Source organism: Lepidochelys olivacea (assembly GCF_965140295.1).
Source record: "Lepidochelys olivacea isolate rLepOli2 genome assembly, chromosome: 7".
Classification (NCBI taxonomy): Eukaryota; Metazoa; Chordata; order Testudines; family Cheloniidae; genus Lepidochelys; species Lepidochelys olivacea.
The window spans coordinates 64811866-64830360 of NC_140417.1; the positions used below are offsets into that span (position 1 = coordinate 64811866).

Genomic DNA, 18495 nt, shown 5'->3' on the forward strand with positions numbered 1-18495 from the left:
CTTCTCTAGCACCAAATGTAACCAAGACCAGTATAGTTTACAAAAGATCTTTCCCTCATCCCTAAAACTAGCCTGGAAGACTATGCACTATTATAAAGTTCTTTGCATTCAGGAGATGGGTATAAAAATGTTGAATTTAAGTAGATGAATGAAGCAATTTAAAGCACATACTTGCTTTTGCAAAAGAGGGGAATGGAAATGTATTAGAATACTCACTTTGACGAATCTATGAAGTATATTACAAGAGCACCAATACTAAGAGCAAAGACTAAGACAACCTGCAAAAAACAAAAAGAAAAATACAATCACTCAACAGTGTATGACCGAAACATTGATTGTTTCACACTTGAGAAAGAAAATAATATGTAAAACATCATTCAGTTTATCTTTGGCTGTCATTTGTTTTAAAAATTAACCCCTGCTCACATTTTCAAACAATATATTTCATTGGGGGCAGAGGGAGAGAAAGGCTGACTTCCATCCCAGGGAAATGGCTCCTGTATCCTAACTTTTGCCAAAGTGGATTGATTAATTTTAAATGACAGGCTTCCCCCACTTGAACGGTATTCAAGTCATATTGTAGCTTTATCAGAGCTATCCTTCACCTTTCCAGCAAAAATGTCTCATACCTTATAGGTAACCAATAGAGAAGACAGATTAGATTGCATATACATTAATATTACATGTGTGATAGTGAAATCCATGTGATAAATTGTAGAGCTATGTGATCATTTGATTTTACCATGCACCTTTGGATCATCTTACCAGTCCACTACTCACTAATACTCTCATCTCTACCAGAATTGTTTCTTACATGCCAAACCTTCAGGCAGCTTCAAATAATTGATTTCTCTTTTCAACATTCCAGCAGATAAGTTCCTTCTTTTCACATAGCTATGCCATTTCATCTAATATTATAGGAAACGGGCAGGCAACACTCAAACCTCTCACTAGCCCAATGTTAAAATCCAATACCTTGCAAACTATGAAGGCTAGAAATGGGTACATTTGACCATTGAAAAGAATCTCGGAACCCACTTTTTAAAACTTTAAAGGTCTTTAATTTCAGCTTAGTAGGTTGTGAAATATCAGATCTTTTGTATTTATTTCAGATTTTTCAAAAGATAATTTTTCAAAAGATAAATCATTCTCTCCTTGAGCCCGACACCTTTGAACTGATTGTACCAAGGACCCTAGCTTTATAGGCAAAGGGATACAAACAAGATAAATAAAAACAGGTTTCTGAAAGATTTTTAAAACTTTTTTCCTGTAAATTATATGGTATAATGAATACAGAATATGGGTGATGTGATATAAAATGTTTTATTAGGGTGATTTGGGTAATCATTCATGGCTTTGCTACTAATGCAACTATCTCTAATATACACCAATAAAACCTTTATTCTACCCGTCACTTTGTGCTGTCATGTATTCTCCATAGTTAAACACACACAATATATATTTTTAAAAATTAGGATAGTTTAAATATTAATTCCTCTACTGTGCCTGGAAGCTTGCCAAACTTAGAAAGTTCACATGCTACATTGACAAAAATCCAATAATGTTTGAGCAGGTAGATGTACAGGGGATAAATTTTAAGGAAAGCACCAGGCCACAGAAATGCATACTGAAAAGGATACGTGAATTTTCATGCTATTTTGACAAATCCTTTTTAACAAGACATGATAAACCAATGCAAAAAGTATTTTGTTTTTAAAGAATTAACAATACACTCAGTAAATTTGAAATGAAACCTTCCACTTTACTTGGCAAATTATTTTGATTTAGATAATTACTAATCCAAATCATAGCTACTGACTCAAACATTTTCTATTTTCTTTATTGACTGAGCAAAGAAAATATTATTTGTAGCTTGCCTTGCCCTGTGGGGAATAAAATAGTGATTCCTTGCTCCAATTTCTTGCACCCTTAAGATCTACTGAAGCGATTAACTTCAGCGGGTGCAGGATCAAGTCCTTAGTGACACGGTAGGATATGTTATTCAGGCTAACACAGAAGTTTGAGTCCCTCTGTGATAAATGAAGTGGGGGGGGGAGGGGGAGGAATAGCTCCCTTTTATGGACACCCAGACAGCCAGTTAAGTATAAAATTCCTCTTAGTAGCAGTTCTCTACTTGCTTTACCTGTAAAGGGTTAACAAGCCCACAGGTAAAAGGAAAGGAGTGGACACCTGACCAAAAGAGCCAATGAGAGGGCTAGAATTTTTAAAAGATTTCCTTTGTCTGTGTGGTGTTGTTCTCCGGAAAGAGGAGACACAGAGCAGCAATGCTGTAAGCAGCTTTAAAACCAGACATGAAAAAGCATCAATTCATACCTCAAACCTACTTATCTGAAACCAAGATATGTAAATAGATCAGAAATGTCTAGAAAGATGCGATTAGGTTTATTTCTTTTATTTTGTAAAGCTTGTGGACTCCTCGATGCTAACCCCAAATGCTTTTGTTTTGCTTGTAACCTTTAAGCTGGACCTCAAGAAGGTTATTCTTGACGTTTAAATTTTGTAAGTGGGTGTTTTAAATCTAGCAAAAGCCTAAGTTCCAGATGTATTTTCTATCTTTTTTAAGAACAGGATTGGATTTTTGGGGTCTTAAGGGGTTTGTGCATATGTTATTTAGGTGGTAACTGGAGTTGCAGCTAGCAAGGGAGGTGAACGGTAACAGGAAGGGTTTCTACAGGTATGTTAGCAACAAGAAAATGTCATGGAAAGTGTGGGATCCTTAATGAATGGGGGAAGCAACCTAGACACAGATGATGTGGAAAAAGATGAAGTATTCAATGCTTTTTTTTGCTTTGGTCTTCACAGACAACGTCAGCTCCCACACTACTGTCCTGGGCAACACAGTATGGGGAGGTGGTGAGCAGCCCTCAGTGGTGAAAGAACAGGTTAAGGACTATTTAGAAAAGCTGGACATGTACAAGTCCATGGGTCCAGATCTAATGCATCCGAGGGTGCTGAGGGAATTGGCTGATGTGATTGCAGAGCCATTGGCCATTATCTTTGAAAACTCATGGTGATCGGGGGAGGTCCCGGATGATTGGAAAAAGGAAAATATAGTGCCCATCTTCAAAAAAAGGGGAAGGAGGAGAACCCGGGGAACTACAGACCGGTCAGCCTCACCTCAGTCCCTGGAAAAATCATGGAGCAAGTTCTCAAGGAAACCATTCTGAAGCACTGGGAGGAGAGGAAGATGATCAGGAATAGTAAACATGGATTCACCAAGGGCAAGTCATGCCTGACCAACCTGATTGCCTTCTATGATGAGATAACTGGCTCTGTGGATATGGGGAAAGCAGTGGACATATTATATCTTGACTTTAGCGAAGCTTTTGATACGGTCTCCCACAGTATTCTTGCCAGCAAGTTAAAAAAGTATGGATTGGATGAATGGACTATAAGAGAACATATTCCTCCTACTTAATTAATGTGCACTTAATTAAAAGGGATCAACAGCTGGATGTCTAGTTGGCAGCCGGTATCAAGTGGAGGGCCCCAGGGGGTCGGTCATGGGGCCGGTTTTGTTCAACATCTTTATTAATGATCTGGATGATGGGATAGTTTGCACCCTCAGTAAATTCGCAGGTGACACTAAACTGAGAGGAGAGGTAGATATGCTGGAGGGTAGCAATAGGGTCCAGAGTGACCTAGACAAATTGGAGGATTGGGCCAAAAGAAATCTGATGAGGTTCAACAAGGACAAGTGCCGAGTCCTGCACTTAGGACGGAAGAATCCCATGCACTGCCACAGGCTGGGGACTGACTGCCTAAGCAGCAGTTCTGCAGAAAAGGACCTGGGGATTACAGTGGATGAGAAGCTGGATATGAGTCAACCGTGTGCCCTTGTTGCCAAGAAGGCTAATGGCATATTGGGCTGCATTAGCAGGAGCATTGCCAGCAGCTTGAGTGAAGTGATTATTCCCTCTATTCAGCAGTGGTGAGGCCACATCTGGAGTATTGCATCCAGTTTTGCCCCCCCCCCCAAAGGATGTGAACAAATTGGAAAGAGTCCAGTTGAGGGCAACAAAAATGATCAGGGGGCTAGGGCACACGACCTATGAGGAGAGGCTGAGGGAACTGGGTTTGTTTAGTCTGCAGAATTCATAGAATATCAGGGTTGGAAGGGACCTCAGGAGGTCATCTAGTCCAACCCCCTGCTCAAAGCAGGACCAATCCCCAACTAAATCATCCCAGCCAGGGCTTTGTCAAGCCTGACCTTAAAAACTTCTAAGGAAGGAGATTCCACCACCTCCCTAGGTAACACATTCCAGTGTTTCACCACCCTCCTAGCGAAAAAGTTTTTCCTAATATCCAACCTAAACCTCCCCCACTGCAACTTGAGACCATTACTCCTCGTTCTGTCATCTGCTACCACTGAGAACAGTCTAGAGCCATCCTCTTTGGAACCCCCTTTCAGGTAGTTGAAAGCAGCTATCAAATCACCCCTCATTCTTCTCTTCTGCAGACTAAACAATTCCAGTTCCCTCAGCCTCTCCTCATAAGTCATGTGTTCCAGTCCCCTAATCATTTTTGTTGCCCTCCGCTGGACTCTCTCCAATTTATCCACATCCTTCTTGTAGCGTGGGGCCCAAAACTGGACACGGCACTCCAGATGAGGCCTCACCAATGTCGAATAGAGGGGAACGATCACGTCCCTCGATCTGCTTGCAGTGCCCCTACATATACATCCCAAAATGCCACTGGCCTTCTTGGCAACAAGGGCACACTGTTGACTCATATCCAGCTTCTCGTCCACTATCACCCCTAGGTCCTTTTCCGCAGAACTGCTGCCTAGCCATGCGGTCCCTAGTCTGTAGCGGTGCACTGGATTCTTCCATCCTAAGTGCAGGACCCTGCACTTATCCTTGTTGAACCTCATCAGATTTCTTTTGGCCCAATCCTCTAATTTGTTTAGGGCCCTCTGTATCCTATCCCTACCCTCCAGCGTATCTACCTCTCCTCCCAGTTTAGTGTCATCTGCAAACTTGCTGAGAGTGCAATCCACACCATCCTCCAGATCATTTATGAAGAGATATTGAACAAAACCAGCCCAAGGACCGACCCTTGGGGCACTCCACTTGATACCGGCTGCCAACTAGACATGGAGCCATTGATCACTACCCGTTCAGCCTGACAATCTAGCCAACTTTCTATCCACCTTATAGTCCAAAAGCGTTGTAGCAGCAGTGGGATACTATTAGCTCCCAAATTATCGCACATTAGATGTTTCCCAAGTTATTCAGATAATCAGTACTCTACTGCACGGTACAGTTTTGCGACATCCACACAGTACACCATCACGGCAATACAAAAATATGAGTTAGTTCCCTTTTGACTGCAATTCTTGCACTGTCTTTTTTTGTAGAATGGCTCTATAAACACAGCAATGGCCTTTTATTGTGAGCAAGATTGATTATATCCCTTGCCCTGGCTGTCTAACTGTTTATTGGCACTCTGAACAATTCTATCTATTGGATGACTTGGAAATGGAAAGCATAAACTGACTCAGTAATAATGGACAACTTTCTTCATATCCAAGAACTTCTCTCTGGGAGAAACAAGACAAGTCCTGTGTGCTGCACTAAGAATTGGAAACAGATGGCAAATCATCTCTCTTGTAACTAACTTAGTTGCTGGGCTATAGAATCTAAACAAAGTCTCCTTTAATGCTTCTGGCAGACACTGTTTAAGAAACAATGTCATTTAAAAAAAAAAAATCAAGGAGCTGATGACGCAGGGCTGAACCGTTCAGGGCACTGGTAATAGGACATGCAGCCTTTGACTTCTAGATTGCCAATTAAAATACAACCTAGGTCAGTAGTGAACAAAACTCAACACTTCATCTGAACAATGGCATATGTGAAGTGAACTAATAGTCTTAATCAATCCGGTTCTGAGTGGCTAGATGTACACACCCAGATAAATACCACACTTTCCACTATTGTTGGCCATTTTAGTTGAGAGGTCAAGTACTGAATGGTTCCTCTAGTACAGGGATCAGGCTGGTGGATATGGTGATGTGGAGAAGCTTGCACTGCTAATGAGCACACTGTATTTGCTTCATAAACAGCGGAATTTGCTCTGGAGGGCTATCACTCTGCAATCTATTACTCAAATCCACAATTAACTTTTTGCACCCCTTAAGAAACAATTCACTGTAACTCTTCAATGTTTACTCCAGCTACAGAGTTCATTATTATTCCACAAACTCCAAAACCTTTGTTCATCTCAAAATGCTGAAAGACTAGGTCACAACTCATGGATCTCAAACCCAGGTCTGCAGAGTTCACAGGTGCAGCCTCACTCCAACCATCGACCTGGCAGCCCGCTACCACCACCTTACCTAGGACCCATGAAGCCAGCCCCAGTTTAGGCTCCACCCTTGAGATCCTATTGGTGGAGTCCTAGAGCAGCTGATTGGCCCATTGCCCCTACTTAAGCCAGCAGCAAGAACAAGAAGCTGTCTGAATAACTGGGCTCCTGTTCCCCTCCCAATTTAACTTACTGGAATCGCAGCCCAGCTTGACTCCTGGCATCTCACATGTTGTTCCTGACCTCCAGGCTGTCTTCTGCCTTTAACTCCCTGGTCTCCTGATCTGGCCTGACTCTGATTCTAGAATCAAGTTGATCTCCTGCTTCTGATCTCCAGTATCCAAACCCAGCTGACTCATGACTCCAGTTTTGTGATTGTGGACTCTGGCTCTCACCATTAGGTGCGGCTGCCCATGATGTAGCCATGACAACCTGACTTTTGTTTTGTTTTTGGTTGTTCTTTCTCAGATGACTTCTTAAACAGCTTTGCAAATTAAATCCAACCAACTCTGGAAGGTTCTGGGGTTATTTTTCATTTGGATTCCAATGGAAAGGGCTTTTTCCTTCCTTTTAGCAAAATACATTTTTGCTAAAAGAGCCAGACTTCACAGTCTATACAATAAAAAAAGCTTAACATTTATTATAAGTTATCTCTGAAGCTATAGTATTAGAAAAGAACCTGACAGCCTTACTATAGGCAATACAGAGAACAATGTGCAATGTGTCAGTTCTAGGAGGAGATAACAAAAGAAAGGACTGGAAACCCCTGTTCTTTTAGCCATCACTCAGCAACATAATGGCACTTTCTGAAGCAGTGTAATTGTCATTATGTAGGATACACTGAAGCTTTGCAGGGCCACAATCCACAGGAACAGTGACTAGGACTGGTATCATTTTGTATTTGTCCAGTGAGACTAAATAACTTTTAATTTCCTGATGCTATGTCACAAATAGAGTTGGGTAAAAGTTATTTGGGTACATATCTGAGAAATCCAAATGGTTGATCAACCCAACCTTCTTTGGAGATTTGTTTCACTTTTCAGAGATAACTCGTCTCAATATTTTTTGTTGACAAAATCTTTCATACTTTGGGAACACACAGACACAGGGCCTCATCTTGCACCACTGAAGTCTTGGGGCTTTGTCGTAGACTTCAATGAGTGCTGGATCAGACCCTTAATGCTACAATAATACTAGAGGTATTACTATTTAACCCTTATGCAGTGCAGAAAACTAGGGCTCAATGCTCCTACTGAGCTCAGAACTTTGCTGTTGATTTCGATGGAAAAAAGAGCAGGCCCCTATTGTGAAAGTAAAGGAAGCTAATAAGTCTGTGCCAAGGGGTTAAAGTCTGGAATCTGAGGGTTTTTATAAGGAACTTGTATACCAAATAAAGTCTTTGACTGTTACTTAGAAGTCAGCTTGACATTTGGTTAGAGATAGTCCCTTATTTCCCAAAGTCAATTAAAAAAAATGTACAGTGTTTTGTGTTGGAGGGATTGGGAATAGGTGCAAAGCTTGGATCCATATAGGTGAACCTCTCCAAAATTTAGGGCAGAGCTGGTCAATAGGAAGACCATGGGCCAAATCTGGACCACCAGACGCTTTTGAATTGACCCCAAAATCTTTTTTTTTTTTTTTATGTATTTACAGTTATTTTTTATTATTTTCTCTGGAGTCTGAACTACACTTTGACCATGAAATTTGGATCTCGTCAATTATTTTTTTGTCTCGCACTGGTTTAAGGATTCAGATCCAGCGTTTTGTCTCTTCATCTATGAGTCATCAATAATACCATTAAGTGCACAGGCACTAACCAATTATTTTAAAGTAAACACAGGACACACAAAGTGAACCAAAACTACACAAACTTCAAGAAAAAGTTTGTCTCAACCACTGGGGGAAATTCATGTTATTCCTATGTGAACCACCATTGAAAATTCAGTCCTGCAGCCTATAAAACAAAGTGGGGACTGAATATAGTATCTAAAGAATGACATGTTTCTTGTTATAACAAATAATAACTTTAAAGCCTGAATCCATGGGAATCACTCAGCCACTGTTATAAGACCACAAGATCTCAACCCAGTACTAAAAGGCAGCCATATCTTGGGTGAAAAAACTGAGGTCACTTTATATCAACATTACCCAATAATTTTAAAGAAGAATTATGCAACTGATACTGGTGGTGGAATTTGGGGCTGATAGTGTCATGGTGGAGTCTCCATCACGGACCATTTTTAAAGCAAGATTGAATGTTTTCTAAAAGATCTGCTCTAGGAATTATTTTGAGAGCAGTTCTATGAACTATGCTATGCAGGACGTCGGATTAGATGATCACAACGGTCCCTTCTGGCTTCGGAATCTATATAAATGCTCAAATAGAAATCTGTCCGGATCTCCATGACTAATTCCTCTAAAATCTTCCAAGTATGTATGGTATCTCTAAGGACTACAAGTAGATCTGGACTTGAGTTCTGTATGTCCTATAAAAAACATCATGTTTTGTGGCATAATATCCCGCAGTGACTACTAACCAACAGTATACTTTGGAACAAATGGTATTACAGCACAGGGATGTGGCTGTATTTTGTTTATGCATAGTCTTTGCAAAGACTCATTACAGTACTTGAACTATGTTCTACAGAATGGTGGTTGAGATCTACAAAGCTGTCTAGGGGATTTAGACACCCATCTTCCAATAAAATTCACATTTTCTATTAAACCAAATCCTGACAACTCTAAAACTTTAAACTTCACCATAATAACATGGTTAATAATCCCAAATCTGTAAGCCTTTTTCCTGTTATCATCCTAAAATAAACAAAACACTCAGATGAGGCCTTTTTTGCCCACTCCCATTGTACTGAGACACAATGCTAGCCTTAGAATTCACACTGCCTCAAGACCCCAGAAAGGGTTGAAGGGAGAGAGGAATCAGACTTGTGCTCCCCTCTGCTCCTGCTGGCAGAGCTTTTCCTCCTCTTAACAGAACAGGAAATGAGTCTGGGCTCTAACTTGCCAAGATTGCCTGGCAGATGCTCAATAGAGTTGAGCTTATAACTGACCCTGCCAAAAAATCCCCTAAATCAGATTAATCAGTTCAGTAAAAATGGGCCCAAGTTACAAAATTTGGATCTGGATCCACATTTCAAGCATCCCTAAATTCATGGATGTTTGAATCCAGGATTTTAGTTGAGCTGATTATAAACTGGTGAGCCAGTTGTGGAGTTTGGATCCAGGTTTAGATTCTGTGTCCCTGGCAAGGTCTTCATTCTGTCTCAGGTCTACTTTTTGGATACTTTTGCTTTCTTAGTAGGGATGGTGAAAGGCTACAGTTTGAGTGGGTCCTCTTGAATTCACAGCCACCAGAAGCAAGGGTGGGAAAGAGCAGATGTGCAAGGGAAGCTTTGCCGTGCTTGTTAAGTAGACCTGGAACAAAAAACTTTCTGGATCTGTTTATTATTCCAATGCATTTGGCACCATATTGCTACTTCTACATATTTATTATAGTTGCTATTTTTATCTGGAAGGAATCTGTTACTTGTAGTAACTTACTGTTTGTTTAAGCATGGGGGAAGTGGAATTATTCAGCAGCAGCTACATTGACTAAGCACTTATTTCTGAATAAAAAATAAACACCACCTTGATGGGAGAAAAAAATAAATAGCTGCTGCACAATCTCCAATTCCTCCTTAAAATAAAACCACCCGGAGTTCAATAAAATGGCACAAAGATATTTTGAGGCAGAAAGAATAGAAAATTAATGTGTGAATGAACTATAGACAAATCCGTTTTCTTCTAACATTAAGCAATTTTGGAGGAGCTTTGGCTGGGTTGTGTTTCTTGAGATGACAGTTTGTGTATCCACATGCACAGTTAAGACAGTAATAAGGGCTTTGCATCAATCAAGATTTTCATAAAGGATGTAATGAAGCAACAGAAAAGGGAGAAGTGTGAATATTTAGAAAAAACTGTTTAAATGATGCCATAATACTTCAGGGTATGACCATGACTTGTCTCAGGAGCAAGCCTAGTGAGCATAAGGGTAAGAGACCTCCATGGAAAACCAGGAGCCTGCATGAAATGGTTCTGATAACCCGGTAGGTAGCACTGGTTATCCTAAGTCAGTACTGAAGCAATGCCTTGGCAAGATTAGACACACATTGGGCAATGCATATATGGACAGAGACTGAAAAGATTGGGACTGGTTACAAAAGTGAGTAGATGAATAAGTGGGGACATTAAAAGAGAAAAAAGGAATCACTGGCATTGAGAAAGTATATCAGGAACTTCTTATTCACCCTCTCATAATACAAGCATCATGGGACAGTCAATGAAAATGAAAGTAGCAAATTTTAAAATGATAAAAAAAATTCTTTTTCATACAATATACAATTAGCTTGTGAAGCTCACCACCACAAAATATGAGAGACTAAGAACTTAGCAGGAATCAAAAAAGGAATGGACATTTATATGGATAGTAAAAATATCAAGGGTTATCATAATAAAGATTTTTAAAAAGAACAAAGTTTCAGAAGTAACATGCTTCAAGGCATATGTCAACCTCTCACTAATGGGAGGTAAGAGAAAATTCCTCATGGGCAGGTAGTTCAATAACAATCTTCTGATTGGTTTATTGAACATTCCTGTGAAGCAGCTGATATTGGTCATGGTCAGAAACAGCATACTGGAAAAGAAAGACCACTAACCTGTTCCAGCATAGCAATTTATATGCCTCTAAGTGAGAGTTCTGCTACTGAACGTGTTCTCTTTGGGCAAGATTCTGACACCCTTTGAAATCAATGGAACATCTTGTGGAGTAAAGCATTATATTTCCCATGAATAGAAATATCAGAAATGAGTGCTTTGGGATGAGGTATAAAACCTGAAGTCATTACAGATTCCCTGTCAGTCCATGGCATTTCTTGTCCTGGCCAGATCCTAGTTTGATTACAATATGCTTATGTGCATATCCCCAGAGTTCACTGTTTTTCACTGGTGGTAATGCTGTTAAGCACTTGTTATGAACTACTCCAGAGGTTTATGCATCGAAGTGGTGGCTAAAGACATTTTAAGAAAGTCTAGGCCATGGTCTACACTACAGACCTAAGCTGACACCAGGCAACTTATCTTGACCTAACTGTGTGTCTACGCTGAAATTTCACTCCCGCCAATGTAACTCACCTGCTACACAGACTTATACCACGAAGGGTGTAGAGTCAGTGTCAATGTAGTTAGGTCAATACAGTGTCAGTGTAGATGCTACATTTCTTACATAGACTGTTGCTGGCTTTCAGAAGCCATACCACAATGTCCCACACTGACAGTTCAATCGGTGCAAGCATTCCCGGTAAGGACGTGCACTGCTGACACAGAGTGAAGTGTAAACACACATGTGATGTGATTACTGCAGTGGCTGTATGCCAATATGAGTTAGGTTGATTTAATTTTGTAGTGTAGGCATGCCCTAAGTCAAAGGTGTGAAAAGTCGTGTTCTGTCTCCTTGTCCCCAGTTTCTCTCCTGGTTTCTTCTTCTTTCTTGGTAGTTCCTAGAAACTCAGTCAAGTTTTCTAAAAACTTGTGGGAGCATGACAATAAATCAGATTAAGTCTTTCCTTTTCAACATGACATAATATTACATCATGACATTTTTGAATGAACTTTTAAAGAGAGATATAATGTATAAACAAACTATTTTTGTTGAATTTGCTACCTTTGAAGAAAACAACAGGTCTCCCAAATGTTTGATTGTAATTAAAACAAGTTGTTCTCCCCTTGGGCGTCGAAATTGTGACGAGAAGGAATTTCAGCAGGCAAGTGTTGACTCCAAGGGATTAGAGCTGTGCTGCCCAGCCACAGCTGGCATGGGTCAGCTGATGCTGGCTCATGGGGCTAAAAATTATTGTGTAGACATTCAGGCTCAGGCTAGGGCCCAAGCTCTAGGACGCTCAAGGACCCTCCACCCATACAGTGTCCCAGAGCTTGGGCTCCAGCCTATCTACACAGCAATTTTTCAACCCCAGAGCCAGAGCTCCACAAAACTCAGTCAGCTGAGACAGAGCAGCCGTGGGTTTTTTTAATCCCTGTGTGTTTTTTTTAATCCCACCCTAAGAATTCCCAGGGAACAGACCCACTGCACCACCAGTTTTGAAGGTATCTTTGGGGCCCATGAACCAACCTTCTCCACACAGCCTTTGGGATGGTTAACTCTATTGGGGATGAAGACAAGACTTCAATTAAGCTCAGCCCCCACATCAGACGCAAAGGGAAAGGAGAACCTGCTTCTGTCCTTTTCCACCCATTTGCCTGATCCTTGCAGGTACTGGATATAATGTGGCCCATTTTCCTCTATCCCAGTGGCAGATCCAGCTAAAGTTACTAGTTTAAATTAGATATCTCACACTCCATTCTTACTGCATCTGAGACAGTTTATTCTGTTCTGAGATGGGTGTATATAATTCCTATTGAGGAGGATAGCAATATTGCGGGAGACATTCATTCCTTTAATCATTCAGTTTAAGAAGGTGTAAGCAAATTATCTGAGAGTAATGGGTTCTTAATACTGTTAAAGTTGGGGAAAATAGAAAAAGAAAGGAAATCTAAAAAATTCTTTTATGGAATTAGGAAGACTGGAAAAATTCCCTGTATGATACATTCCTGAACTGGTGTGGACTTGCTTTGAAATATTATTTCAGACATCTGTGTCTGAAACTCTGCTTATTGTAAGGTTACAGTGTCAGTCTTCATTGTCAGTGCTAAACCATAAGCCCTATTGCATTGCTTGGAATATATTAGACTGTCCATTATTAATATTTTTTAAATGTCACAACTTTAATTTCCTTATGAATACACTTAGTTGCTAATAAAACGCTGCAGTTTTCTTTTTCAATACTTAAAGATAAAGCTGTCTTTATTAGCCTTTGTATTTTGAATTACTTAAGAAGAACACAAATTATTTCTTACTATAGTAAATCTACATCTCACATTAAGTCCAGCGTCCACTAATTTAGTGACACCAATGGCAGCATTAGGAACTTGCCAGCAGCCTGACGCTTCCAACTAATTTGAAAATAAATTTCCATGATTTTAAATATCACTATTGAAAATGTCAATGTGCAAAGTAATGCACATAGCCTATATATAGTAGGGTTATATTTTTCCAAAGCGTTGGTGTCTAAATTAGTTGTTACCATTCAATAAAGATCTTGGCGTCATCATGGACAATTCTCTGAAAACATCTGCTCAATGTGCAGCAGCAGTCGAAAAGCTAACAGAATGTTAGGAACCATTAGGAAACAGATAGATTAGAAGACAGAAAATATCCTAATGCCACTATATAAATCCATAGTATGCCCACACCTCAAATGCTCTGTGACGTTCTGGTTGACCCATCTCAAAAAAGATATATTAGAACTGGAAAAGGTACAAAGAAGGGCAACAAATTTTTAAGAGGTATGGAACAGCTTCTGTATGAGGAAAGATTAAAAAGACCAGGACCGTGGAGCTTGCAAAAGAGATGACTAAGGGAGGATATGATAGAGGTCTATAAAATTATGAATGGTATGGAGAAAGTGAATGAGGAAGTGCTATTTACCCCTTCAAGAACCCAGGGTCACACAATTCAATAAATATACAGCAAAAACAAAGATAATGAAATATTTCTTCATACAATGCATAATCAACTTATGGAACTCATTGCCAGAGAATGTTAGGAAGGCCAAAAGTATAACTGGGTTCAAAAAAGAATTAGAAAAATTCATAAAAGATAGGTCCATTGATGGCTATTAGCCAAGATGATGAGGGTCCCATGATCTGTGTGTCCCTAAGGATCTGACTGCCAGAAACTGGGACTAGACAACAAGGGATGGATTAGTTGATAATTTCCCTGTTGCTTCAAAGGGAATGAAAGTAACTGGCATTGGACACTGTCACAAAACAGGACACTGAGCTAGATGGACCATTGGTCTGACCCATATGGTCATTCTTATGTTCCAACTTCAACAAAAATAATGGATGGTAGTTGTATTCCCTTGATAGGTAAATAGAAATTGCTGGTTTCCTGAATTTGTTAGCAATGAAAACCTGCATTTAATACCATTTGACTTGAACGAGAGGGTGGTCGTGGGATGTATTTTAGGACTATATGAATTACTTGGTGGACATCCTTGCTTTAACTTACAGATTTTTAAATTATCTATCTTTGCATCTGGTACAGCTACAGTAGTGGTAACAAGTACTGTAAGTCTGAGTAAGTCTAAACAACATGGTGGTGAAAATACTGATGGTGTACGCTGGTGCGCTCATTGCTGCTATCATGTTTGGAGCTGTGCTGGGGGTATTGTAACAGTGGGAAGTTTCCACAAAGAACTCCATAAAAGCAAAGCCATAGGTAGCTGGAAAGTACCCATTATTAAGGATACAATTTAGTCAGAGAGGTCATGGATTCCATGACTTTACTGAACCTCTTTGACTTCAGCAGTCAGCAGTGGGGCTGGGGCCAGAGCCGGGTCCGTGCTTCCCCGCTCCCCCACCCCGTCCCGCAGCTGCAGCAGGGGCTGGAGCCATGGCTCTGCCCTGCACTCCCTGTAGAGGACAGGCTGGGTCTGTCAATCTCCCCGACCCCCGGCAGTGGGGGTCACGGTCTCAGTCCACCCCATGGGGCTCCAGCTGTCATTCCTTCCCCTCCAACCTCCCTTGTCCCCATTAATTTTAATAAAAAATCAAGGACAGGTCATGGCTCCTGTGAACTTTTGTTTATTTTCCATGACCTGTCCATTACTTTTATTAAAAATAACCATGACAAAATCTTACCCTTATTCATTATCATGGGTGTGAACCCACTTGGTAAGTCCACAGGAAGATATGGTTGAAGAAGAGCTATTTGCTATACAGAAATATAGACACACTGAAAATTGAAGTTGCTTCCACTCATTTTACTGCTGGTTTGTTTCGCCCCCCTACCCCTTTTTTTTGTTTTGTTTTGTTTAAAGGAAGCTTATTAATTGTCCCAAGGACACATCACACTGTGACATACTACACTGAGCTGCATCCGCTGTATCATGTTAAATTATGCAAAGCGTAATGATGCATGCCGGCAAGATACACGTCGGTCTGATGTGTTAAAACTGATAAAGTAAAATACAATTTTTTGGCAAACAAAAAGGAACCTGTGATAAGATTCACTGTTTTTAAAATTAAACCACATTCCCAGTAACAAAGTGGGTCAGAGCTCATTTCCCAAATCCATCAGCAAGACAAAGAGGTAGGAAATGTCATGGCCTGTGTGCAGTTTATCTACAGTCTTTTCTTTGGCGTTAAAGACAGCTCCATATACCCTTTCCCTCCTGTGATCCCTCCTGGCCAGTGCACTAAGACAGACAAAGGAAAGAGCTGAGAAGAGGATGAAAGCAAGGGACATTGTGAATAATGCTCTCTTTCTTTCCCTCCTGCTGGTTAATCAACACCTGAGAAGATCTAAAGAGAGCCTTTTGTCTCCTTTCAGCTTGCAGAGTCAGTTATTCGGGGTTCAATATGTGTTTATAGCTTTCAGAACAACTGCTTTACATGTTAGCTTATCTTTAAAGAAAAAAGTTAGTAGTGCTGCCAGCACTAACAAACTGAATATGCGAGGGGGGGCGGGGCAGGAAACCTAAACCTGCTAATAAAACAGGTTTCTATCTCCAGCTTCCAAGAAATTAATGATAAAAAAATAGCAAGCTGATAAATGAGGATTTTAAGAAACTGAAGAATATCTTGTCATTTTCCATTTAATGACCAATATGGGGAGCAGAGATGCTGCATCCCATGCTTTCTCTGCCACAGAAACTGTGAGGCCTGGAAACATACCTTATAGTAGGCTTTGAGAGAGACACAGTACTACACATAGGGTATGTCTACACTACGGAATAAGCTCGAATTTATAGAAGTCGGTTTTTTAGAAATCGGTTTTATATATTCGAGTGTGTGTGTCCCCACAGAAAATGCTCTAAGTGCATTAAGTGCATTAACTCGGCGGAGTGCTTCCACAGTACCGAGGCTAGAGCCGACTTCCAGAGCGTTGCACTGTGGGTAGCTATCCCACAGTTCCCACAGTCTCCGTTGCCCATTGGAATTCTGGGTTGAGATCCCAGTGCCTGATGAGGCTAAAACATTGTCGCGGGTGGTTCTGGGTACATATCGTCAGACCCCCGTTCCCTCCCTCCCTCCGTGAAAGCAAGGGCAGACAATCGTTTCGCGCCTTTTTTCCTGAGTTACCTGTGCAGACGCCATACCACGGCAAGCATGGAGCCCGCTCAGGTAACCGTCACCCTATGTCTCCTGGGTGCTGGTAGACGCGGTACTACATTGCTATACAGTAGCAGCAACCCGTTGCCTTCTGGCAGCAGATGGTACAGTACGACTGGTAGCCGTCATCGTCATGTCCGAGGTGCTCCTGGCCACGTCGGCCACGAGCGCCTGGGCAGACATGGGCGCAGGGACTAAATTTGGAGTGACTTGACCAGGTCATTCTCTTTAGTCCTGCAGTCACTCCTATTGAACCTTCTTATGGTGAGCAAGCAGGCGATACGGATTGCTAGCAGTCCTATTGCACCATCTTCTGCCGAGCAGCCACGAGATGTGGATGGCATGCAGTCCTTCTGCACCGTCTGCTGCCAGCCAAAGATGTAAAAGATAGATGGAGTGGATCAAAACAAGAAATAGACCAGATTTGTTTTGTACTCATTTGCCTCCTCCCCTGTCTAGGGGACTCATTCCTCTAGGTCACACTGCAGTCACTCACAGGGAAGGTGCAGCGAGGTAAATCTAGCCATGTATCAGAGGCCAGGCTAACCTCCTTGTTCTAATAAGAACAATAACTTAGGTGCACCATTTCTTATTGGAACCCTCCGTGAAGTCCTGCCTGAAATACTCCTTGATGTAAAGCCACCCCCTTTGTTGATTTTAGCTCCCTGAAGCCAACCCTGTAAGCCATGTCGTCAGTCGCCCCTCCCTCCGTCAGAGCAACGGCAGACAATCGTTCTGCGCCTTTTTCCTGTGCGGACGCCATACCAAGGCAAGCATGGAGGCCGCTCAGCTCACTTTGGCAATTAGGAGCACATTAAACATCACACACATTATCCAGCAGTATATGCAGCACCAGAACCTGGCGAAACGATACCGGGCGAGGAGGCGACGTCAGCGCGGTCACGTGAGTGATCAGAACATGGACACAGATTTCTCTGAAAGCATGGGCCCTGCCAATGCAAGCATCATGGTGCTAATGGGGCAGGTTCATGCTGTGGAACGCCGATTCCGGGCTCGGGAAACAAGCACAGACTGGTGGGACCGCATAGTGTTGTGGGTCTGGGACGATTCCCAGTGGCTGCGAAACTTTCGCATGCATAAGGGCACTTTCATGGAACTTTGTGACTTGCTTTCCCCTGCCCTGAAGCGCAAGAATACCAAGATGAGAGCAGCCCTCACAGTTGAGAAGCGAGTGGCGATAGCCCTGTGGAAGCTTGCAACGCCAGACAGCTACCGGTCAGTTGGGAATCAATTTGGAGCGGGCAAATCTACTGTGGGGGCTGCTGTGATGCAAGTAGCCCACGCAATCAAAGATCTGCTGATATCAAGGGTAGTGACCCTGGGAAATGTGCAGGTCATAGTGGATGGCTTTGCTGCAATGGGATTCCCTAACTGTGGTGGGGCCATAGACGGAACCATATCCCTATCTTGGTACCGGAGCACCAAGCCGCCGAGTACATAAACCGCAAGGGGTACTTTTCAATAGCGCTGCAAGCTCTGGTGGATCACAAGGGACGTTTCACCAACATCAACGTGGGATAGCCAGGAAGGGTACATGACGCTCGCATCTTCAGGAACTCTGGTCTGTTTCAAAAGCTGCAGGAAGGGACTTTATTCCCAGACCAGAAAATAACTGTTGGGGATGTTGAAATGCCTATATGTATCCTTGGGGACCCAGCCTACCCCTTAATGCCATGGCTCATGAAGCCATACACAGGCAGCCTGGACAGTAGTCAGGAGCTGTTCAACTACAGGCTGAGCAAGTGCAGAATGGTGGTAGAATGTGCATTTGGACGTTTAAAGGCGCGCTGGCGCAGTTTACTGACTCGCTTAGACCTCAGCGAAACCAATATTCCCACTGTTATTACTGCTTGCTGTGTG

The 18495-nt window shown here is 41.8% G+C and overlaps 1 protein-coding gene across 7 annotated transcripts in view; it reads right to left on the reverse strand.

Moving 5' to 3' along the window:
• Window positions 1–18495, reverse strand: part of KCNMA1 (potassium calcium-activated channel subfamily M alpha 1) — an 841792-nt gene that overhangs the window by 404412 nt on the left and 418885 nt on the right. For all 7 annotated transcript variants that reach the window (XM_084634497.1, XM_084634500.1, XM_084634499.1 and 4 more), the window contains exon 3: window positions 217–278. In XM_084634497.1, the coding sequence (XP_084490623.1) occupies window positions 217–278 (62 nt within the window). The remainder of the gene's footprint in view (window positions 1–216; window positions 279–18495) is intronic.